General features: G+C 46.8%; 1 protein-coding gene across 1 annotated transcript in view; it reads left to right on the forward strand.

Annotated features, from left to right (window-relative positions):
- The window catches only part of MGAT4B (alpha-1,3-mannosyl-glycoprotein 4-beta-N-acetylglucosaminyltransferase B), a 1,389,535-nt gene that overhangs the window by 941,120 nt on the left and 430,530 nt on the right, over positions 1-17,885 (forward strand). Inside the window, exon 8 of the mRNA XM_086931341.1 lies at positions 14,928-15,042. Within this exon, the coding sequence (XP_086787467.1) occupies positions 14,928-15,042 (115 nt within the window). The remainder of the gene's footprint in view (positions 1-14,927; positions 15,043-17,885) is intronic.

Consider the following 17,885-nt stretch of genomic DNA (forward strand, 5'->3'; position numbering starts at 1 on the left):
ACTGCCACTGTGCTGACCCTCGCTCCACAGTAGGACCTTTCACCTGCACCCATTGCCCCTTCACCTGCCAGCCCACCGACCAGCCTCACCTCAAACATACCACCTGAACAAAAAAAACAACTCGCATGCGCCCTTCTTAACACACACTTACTATGCAAGCATTCCACTGAATTATGGCACCTCTTCACCACCCTCGCACCCAACAATATCTTCCTCAGTAAGACCTGGCTCAAACCCAAAGCCACCCCAGACATTGCCACAGCGATCCCCGACGGATATAAAATCATTCAACAGGACTGCACCAACAAGCCTGGAGGAGGAACAGCCATCATCCACAAAGAGACCATACAGTGTATCAGTTCCACCAACCCCATGAAACATCTCAACTTCAAGCTCCACACAGATGACAAGACAACCTACAGAGGCACCCTCGCATACCGCCCCCATGCTCCAGCTTCAGCAACACCATCACAGACTTCATTAAACCCCTAGCCTTAGACTCCAAGGACTACATCGTCCCCAGCTAAGGTTACACCTCAACGACCCCAAAGACAAAAACACCACACTTCCTCGACATTAAGCATCCTCGATTGACCCAAATCGTCCATGACCCTACACTCTGGACCCAATTTTTAACTCCAGCAACTGCGTCAAACACAGCCATGTCACACAACTCACATTGGGCGATCACTCCATCGTCCACTTCAGCATCTCCAGCCCCCGAACTGCCACCCCCAAGAGGGCCAACGCCCCCCACTGCAGGTGGAACAAAATCTCAAGAGACCTGCTGGGCGAACTCCCTCATCGCTTCCAACCCTGGTACAGCCACAACCATGAGCAGGGATTGAAAACCTTCAACACCTGGATCACCAATTGCGCAGACAGCATTGTCCACCATCCATAGAAAATCATCCATAAAGGCCAGCTGGTGCACCCAATAACTCAGAACAGTGAAACAAGACAGCAAACCGAGCGGAGATAGCGCTCTAGCAAGGACACCGCCGAAGGGCAGCTGTCAAGACCTCCCTCTACCACTGCTTGCTGAGGGCAGCAAAGAAGACAGCCCTTGCTATACACATTAAAATCAACAACACCAAGGAACATTGCAACATCATTAAGGAGATCTCCATCCTGGCTGCCAGCAAAAACATCACACCCTCACAAGCGCTGTGCTACCATCTCGCCCACTTCTTCCACAACAAGAACACAACCGTATACAGAAACTTCGAATCCCCAACGCACACCTACGGGCTTCCTTGACAGATATGACACCACCATAACCGACACAAACCACACACTTACCACCTGGAACATCCTGCCCACCCAGGACACCACCTCCACCATGAAATCCATCCACTCGGGAGCTCCCACAGACCCATGCCCGCACCATATCTTCAACCTAGCAAACTAAAGGATCGGCCAGGAACTCACCAACCTACTTAATACGTTTGTCACCACAGCAACATTTTCCGACGCCTGGAAGCACGCCAAAGTCAGACTACTACTCAAAAACCCTCCTCTCATCTCAGCAAACTAAAAAACTACCGGCCAAACTCCCCTCTCCGAGCGAAGGTACTGTAAAAGATCATAAACAATCAACTCATGACACACCTGGAGCAGAACCATCTACTCAACGCCTCCCAATACAGTCTCTGCAGCAATCACAGCACCGAAAAATCACCCTGGTTGCAGATTCCCATGACATCCGAACCCACATCGACCGAGGAGAAATTGCAGCTTTTATCCTCCCCTACCTCTTTGCAGCCATCAACACCGTATCCCACCACACACTGATCGAAAGACACTACCACATCGGGATCTAAGGGGTTCGCACTCAGATGGATGACCTCCTTAAGGTACCTATGAATACCATTCAAAAGAAACTTAGACAAAACTAGGGGACACAAAGAAAACACCCTCTACAAAAAAATAAAGAATTTAACTTACTCCTGGTCACCCAAGTTTATAACATGGTGTGGCAGAATAGAGTGTGCAAGATGATTGTCAGGCTCTGACTTCTGGCCTTCTCGGCGCTGTGCTGAATTACCTATAACCTCCCCTCTAGTACTTCCCCAGAGCCTGAAGTATAAACACAGACTGCTAAGGTAGTCCAATAGGGGAAGGAAAGGAAGGGGACAGCAGGGAGGGAGATCTGCAATGACAAACAACAGGGATTTAGAACCCCTCCCCCGTAGCTCTCAATACTGACCCACCCACTTTTCGACCCTTAAATCAAACATATCAAATAAGCCCCCCTCGTATCTGTAAAGGAAAATACAGAGGACTAATTGCTAGGAGACAAGAAGCGAGGTGGTACCAGAGACTCTACCCAACTGCAGAGAAAAAACAGAAAGACATGCCATGAAACGGGAACCCCAGTGTGAGTTATGCTATTGCTAACGAGGAACTCCTCACATACCAGAATCGTGAATGAACACACTTCAATGGGTTAGATATAATCCCTCTGAATCGGTACCCCTCAAGATATCTCCTGCTTTGGATGAAAAGATAAACAATGTTGTGGAAAGAAATCAGATGAACAAAAGTGCAGACAGGATTAATGACTTCTTAACACAGTCTGCTGATGCTGATGTGTATGTTCCTTGAGCACTCAGCACACCTCTAAACCATTACACCATCAGTCTGTAACCCCGGAAACCCGCAGTCGTCTGCATGGAAATTGAAGCAAACGTGGCAGTGCCAGGGTAAGGGCAAAGTCATAGAACACCCTTCATTAGCGGGAAGTGCTTCGCTAAATAGAAAACCAAAACGTCCACTTTCAGAGCGGAGAAACTAGTTCCCTCTCAGCCGAGAGGAATTAAGAGATTTAGAGTGCCACGCAGGAAGCGTGGTCCGCAACTAATAGCAGAATGAAGTTTCAAAACGATACTACCACAAAGTATCGAGGCTACGTAGGGGTTAGACAACCCGTTCTCTTACCGCTACTCCGGGATACCAACCAACGGCCAGGAACTGGAACAAATTATCGGCACCGCTGATTCTTTTGATGACTCTTTATTTCCGGGGATGCGCGCGTTGTGCGTCGCGTACGTGATGTGCCTCCCAGCATCCTGGGAGTTGTAGTATGTTGTTTGCTGGACTTTGTAAGAGCGCGCTAGCCGGGTCAGCGCACCACATTCATGCGGGTTTTGACAATGATATCTTCACCTCAAATAATTGTACTTTTTAATTATTGCTCAGTATATACCTTTCAACATTTTTTATAAGTCCCTTCATAAAGTTATATCAATCAATCAGGATTTATAAATCACAACTAATCATCCGATAGGGTATCCAAGTGTTTGCAGGCCCTGAGTTTTATTCGGACAGCCAGGTCTTGAGGGCTATTTGGAATTCCGGAAGTGAGGTGATGCTCCGGAGGTGCGTGGGAAGGCTGTTCCAGGTATTTTCTGCAATGTGGGAGAAGGCGCGTCGGTAGATGTGGAAGATTGTGCAAGTTAAAGGGATCAGAATTTTAGTCTTCTCGACTGTTGGTGGAAGTTCAGGCGGTGGTTAATGTAGGCAGGTCCTTTGTTGTGTAGAGCCTTGTGTGTGTGAGACAGCAGTTTGAATTGGCATCCCTTCTGTATGGGGAGCCAGTGGAGTGTCCTGAGGTGGGGTGTGATGTGGGTTCATTAGGGAATGCCGAGGATGAGTCTGGCTGTGGCGTTCTATATGGACTGAAGTCTCTGTAGAAGGTGTGCGGCGATTCCCATGTATAAGATACTGCACTAGTCCAGTCAGCTGGTGATGAGGTCTTGTGTCACAGTGAGTCAAACGTGTAGGGGTAGCCGCTGTAAGATCTTAAGTAGCATGCGCAGCATGAGGAAGCAGACGGAGGCGACAGGTTTAATTTCATGGTGAGCTTGTTGTCAATGATGATCCAAGGTTTCTGGCGTGGTTGGCGAGTTCTAGGGCTAATGGGCACCAGGAGTCGTTCCATGTGTTGCTGCTGTTGCCAAAGATCAGTACTTCTGTAGGCAATTGTTCTTCATCCAGTCGGCGACGTTTATCATGCATCTGTGGAAGTTGGTTCTGGTTGGTGATGGGGTCGTCCGTAAGTGAGAGGATGAGTTGGGTGTTGTCTGCATCGGAAACTCTGTTGAGACCATGGGATCGGGCGATATAGGCCAGCAGGGTCATACATGCGTTGAAAAGAGTCAGGCAGAGTTGTAGTGTAGTTCCTATATTCCTAATAGGCTCTGCGCATTGGAATAATATATCCTGTAGATTTGACATAGGACTTAAGTCATTAGGTCTCTATCAAATATACTAAACTTATATGTGTGTGTGTATGGCAGCTAGCTCAGAGGTCACTTGAAACGTTCTCGAATTCACAAGAAGGGATTAGTTTCTGACAACCGCATAAACATGACCACTTTATTTCCCAAGAATAAGAATATATCTCTGAGTCGTGGAAACAATAGATAACTAGTTCACTCAGTCAATCGGCATGCTTCGTTTCTACCGTGTTGCTAAGAAATAGAGAGACGGGCGTTTTCAATATAAGGTTTATTGAACAGTCTTCTTTCTCATGCAAAGAGGTGAACTGCTACAATCGTTAGAATGCAAAGTATAATGCGTACAGCGTAAACAGTAACATGAAATAATACTGTAAGAGCATTGTATGGTTTCTAAGCCATATAAAAATACATACATAACATAGACTGAAATACTCAACTGGTGCTTCTAAAATACGCCTACCCCAATGTACCTAACCTAGGTCTAGTACCAGGGAAGAAGTAAGTATTGTTTAGCATAAGTTTTAGTTCTTGCCAAGAAGCTACCAAAGGTTTCTCTAGGTTCTTATCAGCTCCATACCTTGTTAGAATGAAGGAGGTCTGGTATCTCTTTCTCTGGACTTGATTTCCAAACAACCCACAAGGGGAGTCAGAAACACTGGAGCTGGATTCTCGGCAGAGAAGGGCAGCTTCCTGATCAGTGCATAAACTGGAGAGTCGGATTTCTTTGGCACGTGCTGTAGCGAGCTATGTTGGGCAAGTAGGTCATCGAACTGCTCCGAACCACTGTACCTTGCTATAGCAAGTGAAGGTATATTTATACCTTGAAGGTGTTTAGGAATGCCATGTTTGAAGTAAAGTCGGGCATAAGAACGTCATGAATGAACCCCTGGGGAATAGTTGTTCATTGTAAAGTAACTGAGTTCTTGGAGAAATCAATATTCAAGCAATGGGAAGACCCTAACGGCTTAAGCTGGTTTACCAAGAAATCGTTGGGATGTTTGGTGAACGGATGGGAGTAGCCATGCCTGTATTTGGAGCATGGACTATGCCTAAATAAGGGCTTGATTTCTAGGCCTATATAAGGGCAACATGAATTGTACCTATATAAGGGCATGCATCGGGAAAATTAATTCGGAATCTAAAAAGCCATACAGCAGAGTGATGAGCCCTGGGGGACACCACAGGTGATCTCTTTGTGTTCAGAGGTGAAAGGTGGGAGGTGGATCCTCTCGTTTCTTCCGGTAAGGAATAGAAAAGGACTAGGTTCAGAATTAAGAATTATTTCTTGATTCGAATTGAGGGTGACTTTTGATGGATTTATTACCTTAGATTTCATACTTGGGGGATAATTCTCTTCAATAGTTGTTCCTTCATCTGATATTAAGTTCTCCCTCTCCCTTTGCTCTTTCCTCTTGCCCCTCCTTGTCCTCCTCCTTGTTCTCCTACGTCTTTTTCTAGGTTTCGTATTCCTTGATTTCCTCCGCCATGTTGCGTAGACATTCGTAATATTCTCAGAGCCTGCATCTGAGCTCATTCCCAAGTTAGTGCGGCTGTATATTCAGCTTTTCTTTCCCTCCGGACAATCCGCAAAGTCTCCCGTTTTTTTTCCCCCTCTGCCCTCAAACTCATAATTCTGGTGATGGTGACGTCCCGCTTGGACAACGGCAATGCCCTTTATTGTGGCATGCCGGCGTACCTCGTGAGGCGTCTCCAGTTTGTCCAGAACCAGGCGGCCCGCCTGGTGTTCAACTTATCTAAATCACACCACGTCACGCCCCTTCTTAAATCCTTACATTGGCTCCCCGTACAGCAACGTGCCCTGTTCAAGCTGGGCTGTATTATTTTCAACGCCCGGTCCGGCTCTGCCCCTGCATTCATCGGTTCTGCAATTCTCACTTACAACCCGTCTAGAGAGTTGCGCTTAGCCACCCAACAACTTCTCGTGGTTCCCCGCTTTAAACGAAAAAAATGGGGTGGATCTAAGTTTTCTACTTTGGCACCTGCCTTCTGGAATTCCCTCCCGATCCACTTGAGATCCTGCTTGCAGTACTCCCTTTTCCGCAAAGACCTTAAAACTTTTCTTTTTATTCAGGCCTTCCCCTCTTAATTTGCTCCCTTGGCTCACTAGTCGTTCTGTTCCTTGGGTCTTGTAGTACTGCATAGCGCCATGAAACCGCTGGGTGTACGTGCGCTCTAGAAATATTTTTAAATTCAATTAAAATTAAAATTTCACTTTCGCTTGGTCTTTCACCACAGGGTCTTTCTACTTTCTCCTTCATTCTCAAGTGATCAAATCTCTTTGCGAAGGTGAATATCCAACCATGTTGGTAATCCAGTCTGTCTCTAGGAAATGTAAGCGCTTTGCTTTCTGGGATCTCATCTTCATAATTCTGGAGAATCTGAAAGAGACTATTAGTTATAGATTCCTTACTTTAGTATTACCCCCAGGCATCAGGCTGGATCCGGAATTTATTTTTCCTCAGCATTACCCCTGCGCATCAGTAGGTGGCATCTTTGGACTCCGCGTCCGTCGTTGCCGTTGTGGTCGCTAGGATGACGTTGCAGTGCCTACTTAGATGAAGTCCCTGCACACTGATGTCGGTTCTTTCTTTTTCTGTGCCAGCCTAGCGCCCCGTAGTCACTTTTTGACGAAACCTTTTTGGGCTATTGTTGACGTCATTTTTCGAGTCTTCGACTCCTGGTGCGCGAGGGATGTCCCATTGTGGGATCGGCTTCATGCCTTGTGACTCCTGTCACAAACTGATGTCTGTGACGGACCCGCATCTCGTGTGCCTCTGGTGCCTGAAGCGTGGCCACGACCCAAAGTTGTGCGCCGACTATCGGGCCATGACACACAAGTCTTTGCGGGAGCGGTCTAAAAGATTTTGGAGGCCTGGCAGTCTGATCCGTGTCGCTCTCGGTTGAGAGAAAAGTCTTGAGTCCAGTCGCAGAGCCACCACACCTCATCCAAGTCTTCGCACTCCTCTGGTAAGTCGAAGCACAAGAAGGCGGCGAAGAAGCACTGTGGCTCTTTGCCTTCTCCCCGTCGGTCGGCTGACGCGAAGCAGATCCCGGAGCGACGTCCCTCTAACGCTCCTCACCTTCCCTGTTTCCAGGAGCTGGGGCATACCCTGACCAGCTTTGTACGTTCTACGAAGCCCTCCATCATGTATTTGGGCATCCCAACTCTACTGGAGTGCCTTTGGGCCCTGCGGAGCCGGTTGTGGGCCCTGGGCCTTTGATGCTGGCAGCTTCAGCCCCGGCTGGCCCTGTGTATCCATGCCTGGATCAACTCCGATTGACCTCATTCGACCTTCCCCAGCTTCGGCCGTGCTTCCGCCTGGCGCCGCCCCCATTCTCTGAGATGGACCCAGACCGAAGTTGGAGGGTTCTTTTGTTCCCTTGTTCATCCAGGTGTTCCCTATCACCCTGAGGATGGTGATGAGGCATTGGAGGTGTCGCTGGACCCTTTAACAGACCAGTTGAAAGAACTTGACTGGAGAGAGGAATTGGGTGGTGCCAGTGGTCTGGACACCTCCCCAGACCTTGGCATGATTTCTCCCCTACAGTGGCTATGGAGGAGGGAACATCCTATGCAGTGGTGGTGCACAGGCCAGCCGAGGCCTTAGGCCTGGAGCTCCTTACAGTGGCGGTAAGGACTAACCTCCTGACAGGTGCTTCAACCGGCAGCAACTTACGCTGAACCCCTCTTGCCCTTCAGTGAAGCCCTCACGGATGTACTTCTGGGCGCTTGGTCCAAACCCAGTACAGGGGCTCCTATGGAACGGATAATTGCCTGCCACCACTGCCTAGATCCGGGCGATCTAATTGGCCTCACCCAACACACTTCCCCCGAGAGCTTGGTGGTCCAAGCGTCTTCTTCCAATGGCGCATTCCGTTCTGCAGCCCCAAACAGGAATCCAAGAAGCTGGATCATCTTGGGAAGCGCATGTTCTTTTTCTCCAGCTTGGCACTGTGGTCTGTGAATACTGCTGCCAAAATTCACAATTCATTGTGGGCAGAATACCACTGAATCACTGGGCAGAATGATTGCCACGTCGGTAGCCCTTCAGCACTACACCTGGTTGAGGACGTCTGGTTTTTGGGGGATGTTCAGTCAACTCTGATGGACTTGCCCTTCGATGTTTGTCGCCTTTTTGGTGACAAGGCAGACTCTGCTCTTGAGTGCTTTAAGGATTCTCGAGCAGATCCTTGGGCCTCGCTGTGTCCAGCCATTCACCACAGCCAAGAAGGACAAGGGCCTGCGTCCAATCCTAGACCTCAGGGCCCTAACCCGCTTTCTCCAAAAGAAGTTCAAAATGCTAACCTTGACTTAGGTCCTATCTGCCCTCGACCCTGGAGACTGGATGGTGGCGTTGGACTTGCAGGACGCCTATTTTCACAACCCCGTCCTGCTATCCCACGGATGCTAGCTACGGTAGACAATGAGCATTTTCAGTTCACCGTGCTCCCCTTCGCCCTTACCAGTGCCCCTTGGATGTTCACTAAAGTGATGGCGGTGGTCGGCGCTCATCAGCGAAGATCAGGGGTTCCAGTCTTCCCCTATCTCAACAATTGGCTGTTGAAGGCGGGCTCGCGCCAGTCTGTTGTCTCCCACCTACAGACTACGGCGGACCTACTGCATTCACTGGGGTTCACAATCAATGTGCCGAAGTCACACCTGACTCCCTCTCAGTTGCTTCTTTTCATCGGAGCTGTTCTGGACACAATGCAGTTTCGCGCTTATGCTCCCGAGCAGCGTGTCCAGGATATTTGTGCTATGATACTGATGTTTCAGCCTCTATCCCGGATTTCGGTAAGAATGACCCTGAGGCTGCTGGGCCTCATGCCTCCTGCATCCTGCTGGTGGATCATGCACTCCTGGGATGGGGCTTCCACCTGGGAGTGGCGGAGATTAGAGGAGTCTAGTCTCCGGTGGAGTCCGGGCTCCATATCAACCTGTTGGAGGGTCTTGTGATTCGCTTGGCACTGAAAGTATTCTTTCTTTCCCTCCCTCAAGGGGAAGGCAGGGTGGTACTGCAAAAAACAGGGCAGGATGGGGTTGTCAAGAGGCTCTTTGCCTTTGGACATGGCTGGAACATCAGGGCATGACCCTGATGGTTCCACACCTAGCAGGTTCTCTGAACGCCAGGTTGGATGAACTCAGCCGTCAGAGCCTGGTGTATCATGATTGGCGTCTTCACTCAGACGTGGTGCAAGGTCTCTTTCAGCAGTGGGGAGAGCCTTGCTTAGATCTGTTCACCACCGAAGAGAACGTGCAATGTCAGTAGTTTTGCACGTTGAAGTTTCCAAGGCGACACCTGCTCGGCGACGCTTTTCATCTTGAGTGGAGTTGCGGCCTCCTGTACGCATTTTTGCCAGTACCACTACTGCCCCGAGTGCTGAAAAGATCAAGCATGACCGGGCCGAAGATATTCTTGTGGTTTCTTCTGTATGGAACAGGTTTGTGGCATAGTGCACAGTAAAGGCTGTGGATCCCCTTTCTGCCCCTCTTTCTGATGTTCTTTTGTTCTTTCTCTCCTTAGCCCAGCAGGGTTCAGCTCTGGGTACTCTTAAAAGCTATCATGCAGCCATTTCTGCTTTTCTTCGGCAGCCAGATCAGCCCTCTTTGTTGAAGTCCCCTATTGTAGGTAGGTTCTTTAAAGGCATTATTAATATCTTTCCTCCATCTCCTTTCATAATGCCTCAATGGGACTTGAACCTTATTTTGACTTACCTTGTGTGTGCTCCTTTCGAGCCTCTTCACAACTGTCCACTTAGGCTTCTCACTCTGAAAACTGCTTTTCTTGTTGCCATCACCTCTGCTCGCAGAGTGAGTGAGCTTGAGGCTCTTTCTTCTAAGCCCCCTTTCTTCGCGGTACACCCGGAAAAGTGGTGCTTCGAACGAGACCCTCGTTCCTACCTAAAGTTGTTACTCCTTTTCACATCAGATAGACTATCACTCTGGTAAACTTTTTCCCGCATCCGCACCCTTCCAAGGAGGGAGAGCGTCCACCATCTGGACCCGAACCGTGTGCTGTCTTTCTACCTTGATCACGTGAAGGATTTCCAGGTGGACGATCAACTCTTTGTTGGCTATGTGGGTGCCAAGAAAGGTCGGGCTGTTCAAAAGAGTACTAGCTCTCGATGGGCCGTTTTTGTATAAAGATTTGTTACACTTTAGCTAAAAAGTAACCTCCAGTGAGGCTGCGAGCTCATTCCAGTCGAGCTACGGCAGCAACTACTTCTTTGTTACGTGGAGTTCCACTCATTGACATCTGCCAGGCGGCCACGTGGGCTTCTATACATACGTTCACCAGACATTACTGCCTGAATAGTCAAGTCCAGACGGATGGCTACTTTGCCCATTCTGTCCTCCAGGACTTTCTGGTGTGAACTTGGTTTGCCGTCCCTCCTCTGGGGTTGGTATTGCTGGGGTATCTATTCTAAGGTAAGGAATCTATAACTAATAGCCTCTTTCAGATGAACAAGTTACTTACCTTCGGTTACACTGTATCTGTAAGAGATTTATATTAGTTATAGATTCCATAACCCCCCCACCCCCCAATCTATCCTCCCCACTCTGCAAACTGACTTATAGGGATAGGGACTACCTCGCAGGGCCCTAGTGTGGCGCACCAGTGGCCTTTGTCTTTCATGGCTCTTTGCTTCTGGCATGGAAAGTCGTGTCAGAACTGACGTCAGCGCGCAGGGGAGGCATAAAAATTGGCACCGCAACATTACTCCCGCGACCACGATGTCGACAACGGATGCAGATTCGACAGACGCCACCTACCGACGTTCAGGGGTACTGCTGAGGAAAAAATTCTCCAGATCCAGTCCGACGCCTGGGGGTAATTCTAAAGTAAGGAATCTATAACTAATATATGTCTCTTACAGATACATTGTTACCGAAGGTAAGTAACTTGTTCTTCTTTTCCGTTTTTGCCAGTAGGTCTTTGACCAATGAGTCATTTTTCTGCAATTCCAATTCCTTTGTTATTTGGTTAATGATCGTTGTTTTTCTTTTGCCATGTTTAATTAAGGTTTTGCATTAAAATAATGGAACATTCTACCGTGTTTTCACACCACTCCTGGATTAAATCTTCATCCATGTCCTAGGAGTATTATTCGCAGACCTCTTGGAACTCTTTTGTGTTCTAAATATTTTGTCAAAGAGGTGATTTCCAACCACTGTTTTGCTACCATCTGTCTGGCCTTCTCTAGTTCTCTGACCTATTGTAGTGGCGTGTTGTCTTTCAAGCCTACTTAGGTCACACTCTGTATTCCCTGTGTCACTAAATGTGCATTCTGCCACTTGAATCCACTTTGCCATTCTTTCATCCATTTTTTACGATCCAAAGGTCTAATTCTCCACGCTCTAGAATGGTTCTTCAATTTGAATGCTTAAAGTTATATGTATACTGTGTGGTCCCACAAACTCCAGATCGCGTCCACGAAGCGGTTTCGGTGCAGAGTAACCTGTGCAGGACCCGGTTATAAATTCAGGAAATGCTGTGTTACGTTCCGTCGGCACAGAAGACAGACACTCCCATATGTATTTTCACCAAGACATTTTTGTAATCTGCTACACGTTTCGACCCTTCCAAGTCTTCGTCAAGGCCAAAAATGGTTACGTGAGTGCCCAATAACCTTTCAAAACTGTTGGACGCCATCAAAAACATAGAAAACATGCTATGTCATACAACGTGATTGCCATAGCACATGTTTTACATTTTGTACAATTAACCCATTAATGATAACATCACGTTTATGTACTATTTAATTTGACAGAACAAGTAAATATGCAATATATACATAACACAAATGTCATGTTAAAGATATAGTGCAGTGTTTCTTAACGGAAGGTAATTCTTATTGTAAGACAACATTGTAAGCAGTTTATTGATGCGTGTCAACTGAACCTTAAAAGTCATATATGCACATGGTATTGATATAATACAGTTGCATTGCTCAAACCACTGATACATAAAACTTAAGCATGACTCTCTGAATGCACACTTTAGCAAATTTAACCAAAATGGGGAAAAAAATATGAATAGAATAAAACCTTCACCTGGCATGATGCATACATATTGCACAATATCCTTAGCAAATCCAATGCCATATCTATGTCCCAATCAAAGTAATATTTTCCAGAGCACACATGCTCCGTGATCTAGTGTCAGTGGTAAGACCAACTACGCGGCTGTTGATGGTGTCATGCAAGTGCCCACCCTCAACCAGGAAGATAAAAAAAGAGGTAGTCAATGAGTGGGAAGACGCTACACAACACAAATTCTGTCTTAACAGATCGAAAAAAGGAGGCGAAGGGCTTGAAGTATGGCTGATTGAAAGGCATGTTGCTACTATCAAGATGGAATACTGCCAATAATTCGTATGTGTCAAACCTCTCTACTGAAAGATGTTAACCAATGTGTACATGCAGTTCTTCGTCAAGGTTAAAACCTCCAGGGTGCCTGCTGTTGAGTAACATAATACACCTCAACTCTCTTCTTTGTCAGGGTATTTTCCCTGTCCCTTTTCGTGCATTCATGAGGACCCTTTCAATTTCAAAAAATGAAATCTGGTCAGTAGTGGGTTCATGCATTTGATGTAAGTGTTGTGCTACAGTATAATTAAAATCCTTGTTTCTTACTGCACGTAAATGCTCTAAAATTATTTTCTTCCCTGAGAAGATTATGCTCCCCACATACTGAAACCCACAGGGTAATACCAAGACGTATACTACAAAATCACTATTGCACTTGATGGATTTTTTCTATTGCACCAAAAGGCTATGCACCTCCCAGTTATACGAAAGCCTTGCTGTTCTCTCAGCCATGAAACAGTATTTCCCTGTCTATTAGGGTAACTGTGTACTCTCATGTCTTCTTCTATAGGTAACTGAGGGATGTGGACTTACCAACTCTCCAATGACTGGGTTTTCCCTGACCAGTTGCCAGTATTTGTTCCACGTTCCTTTGATCTTTTCAGTGTTACTGTTATATGTAGTTCTGAGCCTGCCCTGGTCAGATCCCTTGCTCTTACATTTCGATACCACTAAACTCTCTCTGGGTTCTTTGGCTGCCCTCTTGATGGCGGTCTTAATCGCCTTCTTCAGGTAGCCCCAAGTTATAAATCTCCCAGTCATCCGAGTCTGCTCTTCCTCAAAAGATTCTGGAGTGCTGCAGTTGCGCTTCGCTTGCAACATTTCTTCGTATGGTGTGCTCCACTTAAGCTTGCTGGATGATGACTGTATGCGTGCAACAAGCTGTTCCCTCCAGTACATTTCCTATAGAGGCTAGTCTGTGTCGCCTTCTACCCTAACCAGGACATCAAGAAACTTAATTTCTGAAAAAATGGGTTTTGTGTGTAAACTTTAAATTGAGGTTGTCGTCAGCAATTCTAGTCAGAAAAGTATCGAGCGTTTTCTGGAGCCCATCCCAAATGCTGAATACATCGTCTATATAATGTGTCAAAAACAACAAGTGCTTAGTCCAGGTCTCATTAGTCTCCATCCAAATGTGCTGCGCCTCCCACCAACCCATAAAGATTCCAGTGTAACTGGATGAAAAGCAACTTCCAATTGCGGTTCCAGTGAGTTTCCTATACCACTGTTCACCAAATAAGTAAAAGTTGTTTTCAAGGGAGAAATGCAACATGCAGTAGCATCATTGGAAAGTAATATAGAAATAGAGGTTTTATCTCTAGAAAAAAATATCTGCAAGCCCTGAGTCCCCAAATCAGGGTCAATATAAGTTTATAATGCAGCAACATCAATGGTGGCAATAATGTAAGCGGATTTCCATGGGATGTTCTGAATTGTGTTTATAATATCCATACTGTGTTTGCAATATGCAGGCAAATTTAAGACATCGGTGCATAAGAAATAATCTGAATACATGCATCCGTTTTCCAAAATGGGACCGCCACTTCCCAGGGGCTTATAATTTAATAAATAGGTGGGGCCCTCTTGGACCATAACGTCCCTGAAACCTTTCGTTTTTTCAGAGAAATAGTTCATTACATTCTGGGCATCTTCATATATTCTTTATTGCCATGTTTTTGTGCTTATTTTTAGTAAAGAAAGACACACAACCAAATCCTGGATGCAAGGGATTAATTTCTTGCAGTAATGGAAAAAACACATTGAAGGTTATGTTATGTTATGTTAATTTTTGTAATGCGCACAGCTACCCAACAAGGGATTCCCAGCTCAGGCCCTGAAAGAAACTCTGAAAACCTAGATTAGAATTGTTGATTGAAAAGCCAAGTTTTTAGTTGCTTGCGAAAGTTGGGGTACAAATTCTCTTTCCGCATCACATCAGGTAAAGAGTTCCCCAAGGTTGGTCCAAGAAAAGACAAAGAGCGGCTTCCCATTCTCATCAATTTAATCCTGGGATTATTAGGAGAGTTGTTCCCTGTATAAATTAATTGTTACATGCAATCTTTGAGGCAGTAAGACTGGTTTCTCAAGTCAGTTTTGCTGCAATGTGGTAGTGAACTGGAATTTTGCCTTTGCACTTTAATAATAAATGCATGGATGAGTTTTTATTAGTGTGGTTGCTTTAATGCTATGGTGTCACATTTATTTTCACTGTCATTGCATAACTTTAAATACATCCATACGTCCATGTTTTCAAATTTTTTAATTGAGATATTTCCATTTTCTCTTTTCAGTTGGAGGATGATATTGTCGCCAAACCCAACTATCTGAGCACAATGAAGAACTTTGCTCTACAGCAACCATCAGAGGAGTGGATGATTTTAGAGTTTTCTCAGCTTGGATTCATTGGTAAGTTCAAAATTATAATTTTTTATATCTATTTATATATATCTATATGTATATAGATATATATATATATATATATCAGAAATTATAATTATATATTATGTATTAAATCAAGCTCTGAAGTCACTTAGGTGTTTCCTGATCATAAATAGATCTTTTTCATTTCAGTGTCACGACATGGTTATCAAATTCAGTGGATATAGCATTTTGACATTATGGCTGCTAATGGTCCTGCTATCGTTATCCATCAATATGTCTGTGCACATAAAGTGAGCAAACACTATGTGCTAAAAATCAAAAAAGCAGCCTCCAAGTTGTTTGGACGAAGGACATATCCTCAGCATATGGAATGTTTTAACAAACTACACCACCAGCCATCCAAAAATAACTAAAATTACCCTAGATTACAAATACTAATTAAATTCTCAATTTACAAGAGAAGAGTGTTTGTCTGTAGGAGACTGGCTTAGTATATGGTGCACATTTATGTAAGTGGGCACCCTTCACTAATCCAGAAAACCCTTGTGGTGATTTTAGTGGTCTCCGAAATCCTTAGAAAGCTCTCTAAGTGGTAGCTGTGGAGGGCAGCCTTCAGCCTTAGTCCAGAAGGAGGGTAATGCAGCTTCTTTTACCAGAACATAATCTTATTGGTATAGACTAAGTGTAAAAGAACCACACAGTATATTTATAAAATAGTTTCAGGAGTAAGTTGAGTGTCTGTAAAAAGAGCTCCAGTGGTTCTGGTGTCTTGCGGTGCTGCTCCTTAGTGGAGGGTGCAGAAGTCCACATGGAGGGGTGAGAGGGGGATATGTTCCCCAGTGGGAGAACTAGTGGGTCCAGGGCCAGACAGAAGGGCTGAGCCACCTAGCAGTGACCATGGTGACATCACTTTTGTCCTGGGTGATCTTCATGCACTGTCAGATGGACAGGGGTCAGGAGATCTGCGCAGGCAGACTGTCACACAATACATGAATCATGTGTTACCCTCAGGGGGGCATGTGTGCTCCCAAGGAAGTCCTGGTGCACCGGGCAGGTGCTCAGCCGCTGGGGTTAGTTCCTGGGGTGGGAGGCCAGGTTCAGGTCCTGCCTGACCTAGAGGGAAGGACGACTGTAAGCAGTGTCCTGACCGGTTTGTCTTCTAGGGGTACCACTCCAGGTGGGAGGGTGCAGAACTCTGGAAGAGGGAGGGAGTCCTCGCCTCTTCCCCCGGTTCAACCGAGGGTTTAGATCCTAAGGTGGTGGATCAGCTGCAGGGTCAAGGCCCTGAAATGGTGGAAGAATTGTGTAGGAGTTCTGGTTCCAGCGTCCTGACAGTTTGTGGTTCTGAGGGTGCTTCTTTCGGGAGTAGAGTGCGGGAACCCGGAAGCAGAAGTGAGGAGAGGAGAGCCTCGCCCGAGAGCTCTGGACAGCCTGAGGGTACAGACCCAGGGTTGGAGGATCAGGTACGAGGTGTCAAAGACCGGGGGGAAGGGGCGACTGCTAACAGTGCCCCTATTAATTTGTCTTCTGGGGGTGCCGCTCCAGGTGGGAGGATACAGAGCCCCAGGGAGGAGGACCGGGTGTGGGAGAGCCCACCCCAGTCCCTTGCTCAGCCTCAGGGTACAGACCCTGGACTGGGGTACCAGTTGCAGGATGGCACCCCTAAACTGGTGGGCGAATTGTGCAAGACACCTGCCACAGGTGCCCTAACAATTCTGGAGGGAGGTCCGCTCCAGGTGGGAGGGTACAGATCTCCAGAGAGAGAGTGTGGGGGAGCCCACCCCCACCTCCTGTCCAGCCGCAGGGTACAGAGCCTGGGCTGGTGGGCCAGTGTCAGGATACCATACCTGACTTGGCAGGGGGGATTAGAGAAATGGTGCCAAGAACCTGGGGCTACCGCCCACTCCCCCCAATCTCTGACGCCACTACGGTTGAAGTGGCCTGAAAGGCATAAGGCCAGGCGCTTATCACTGACAGTTGTCAATGGCACCTGTGGCTGGCTGTCCGGAGGTACAGCGTTGCCCCTGGGAGGGGGAAAGAAGTCACCCTCGGGGATGGACTGGGCCGCACCCTTGTGTTAGCCATGTGGGTACTGTCTGCCTGTTGGGATACATCTGTGAGCAAAGTAAGTTTAGATGCTACACAGATGGGGTCCACAGGTGAGGAGAGGGGTTCCCCATGGGTCATCTTAGTGGGCCCTGAGAGTATGGATAATGGGATCCAACTAGGTTCAGGAAGGCATAGAACAGGAAGAAAACCCTGCTGCTGCGGGCCAGGTCCCATGTTCTATCGCCCCAAGCAGGGAAGTCGATCGAGGTATGGATTGGTCTACCCTGACTTTAGGCTGGAAGGGGGTTGTGTTGGAAATTGCCCTTTTTGCAGGGTTATCCCCAAACTTTATTCATCTTCCTCCTATTTTTTCCTGACCTGCTGTTGTTGGTTTTAGGACTCTGGGCACTTTACCACTGCTGATCAGTGCTAAAGTGCATATGCTCTCTGTGTACATTGTGTTATGGATGGGTGTTTCCATGATTGGATATTTGATTTACTTGTTAGTCCCTAGTAAAATGCACTGAGTGTGCCAGGGCCTGTAAATCAAATGCTACTAGTGGGCCTGCAGCACTGATTGGACCACCCACGTGAGTAGCCTTAAATTGCAGAGTATGCACGCAGTTGGTAATTACCATGTCGACTTGGCCATTGTACACACTTGCCAGTCCCTAACCTTCCCTTTTCTTACATGTCAGGCACCACTAAGGTAGGTCCAAGGTACCCCTGCAGTGTATGTGAAAGGTAGGAAATGCCCTGGTGTGTGTGGCATGTCCTTATAGTGAATTACAGCCAATTTCGTTTTTTACTTTTGCAAG

Source organism: Lissotriton vulgaris, chromosome 7, assembly GCF_964263255.1.
Source record: "Lissotriton vulgaris chromosome 7, aLisVul1.2, whole genome shotgun sequence".
Lineage (NCBI taxonomy): Eukaryota > Metazoa > Chordata > Amphibia > Caudata > Salamandridae > Lissotriton > Lissotriton vulgaris.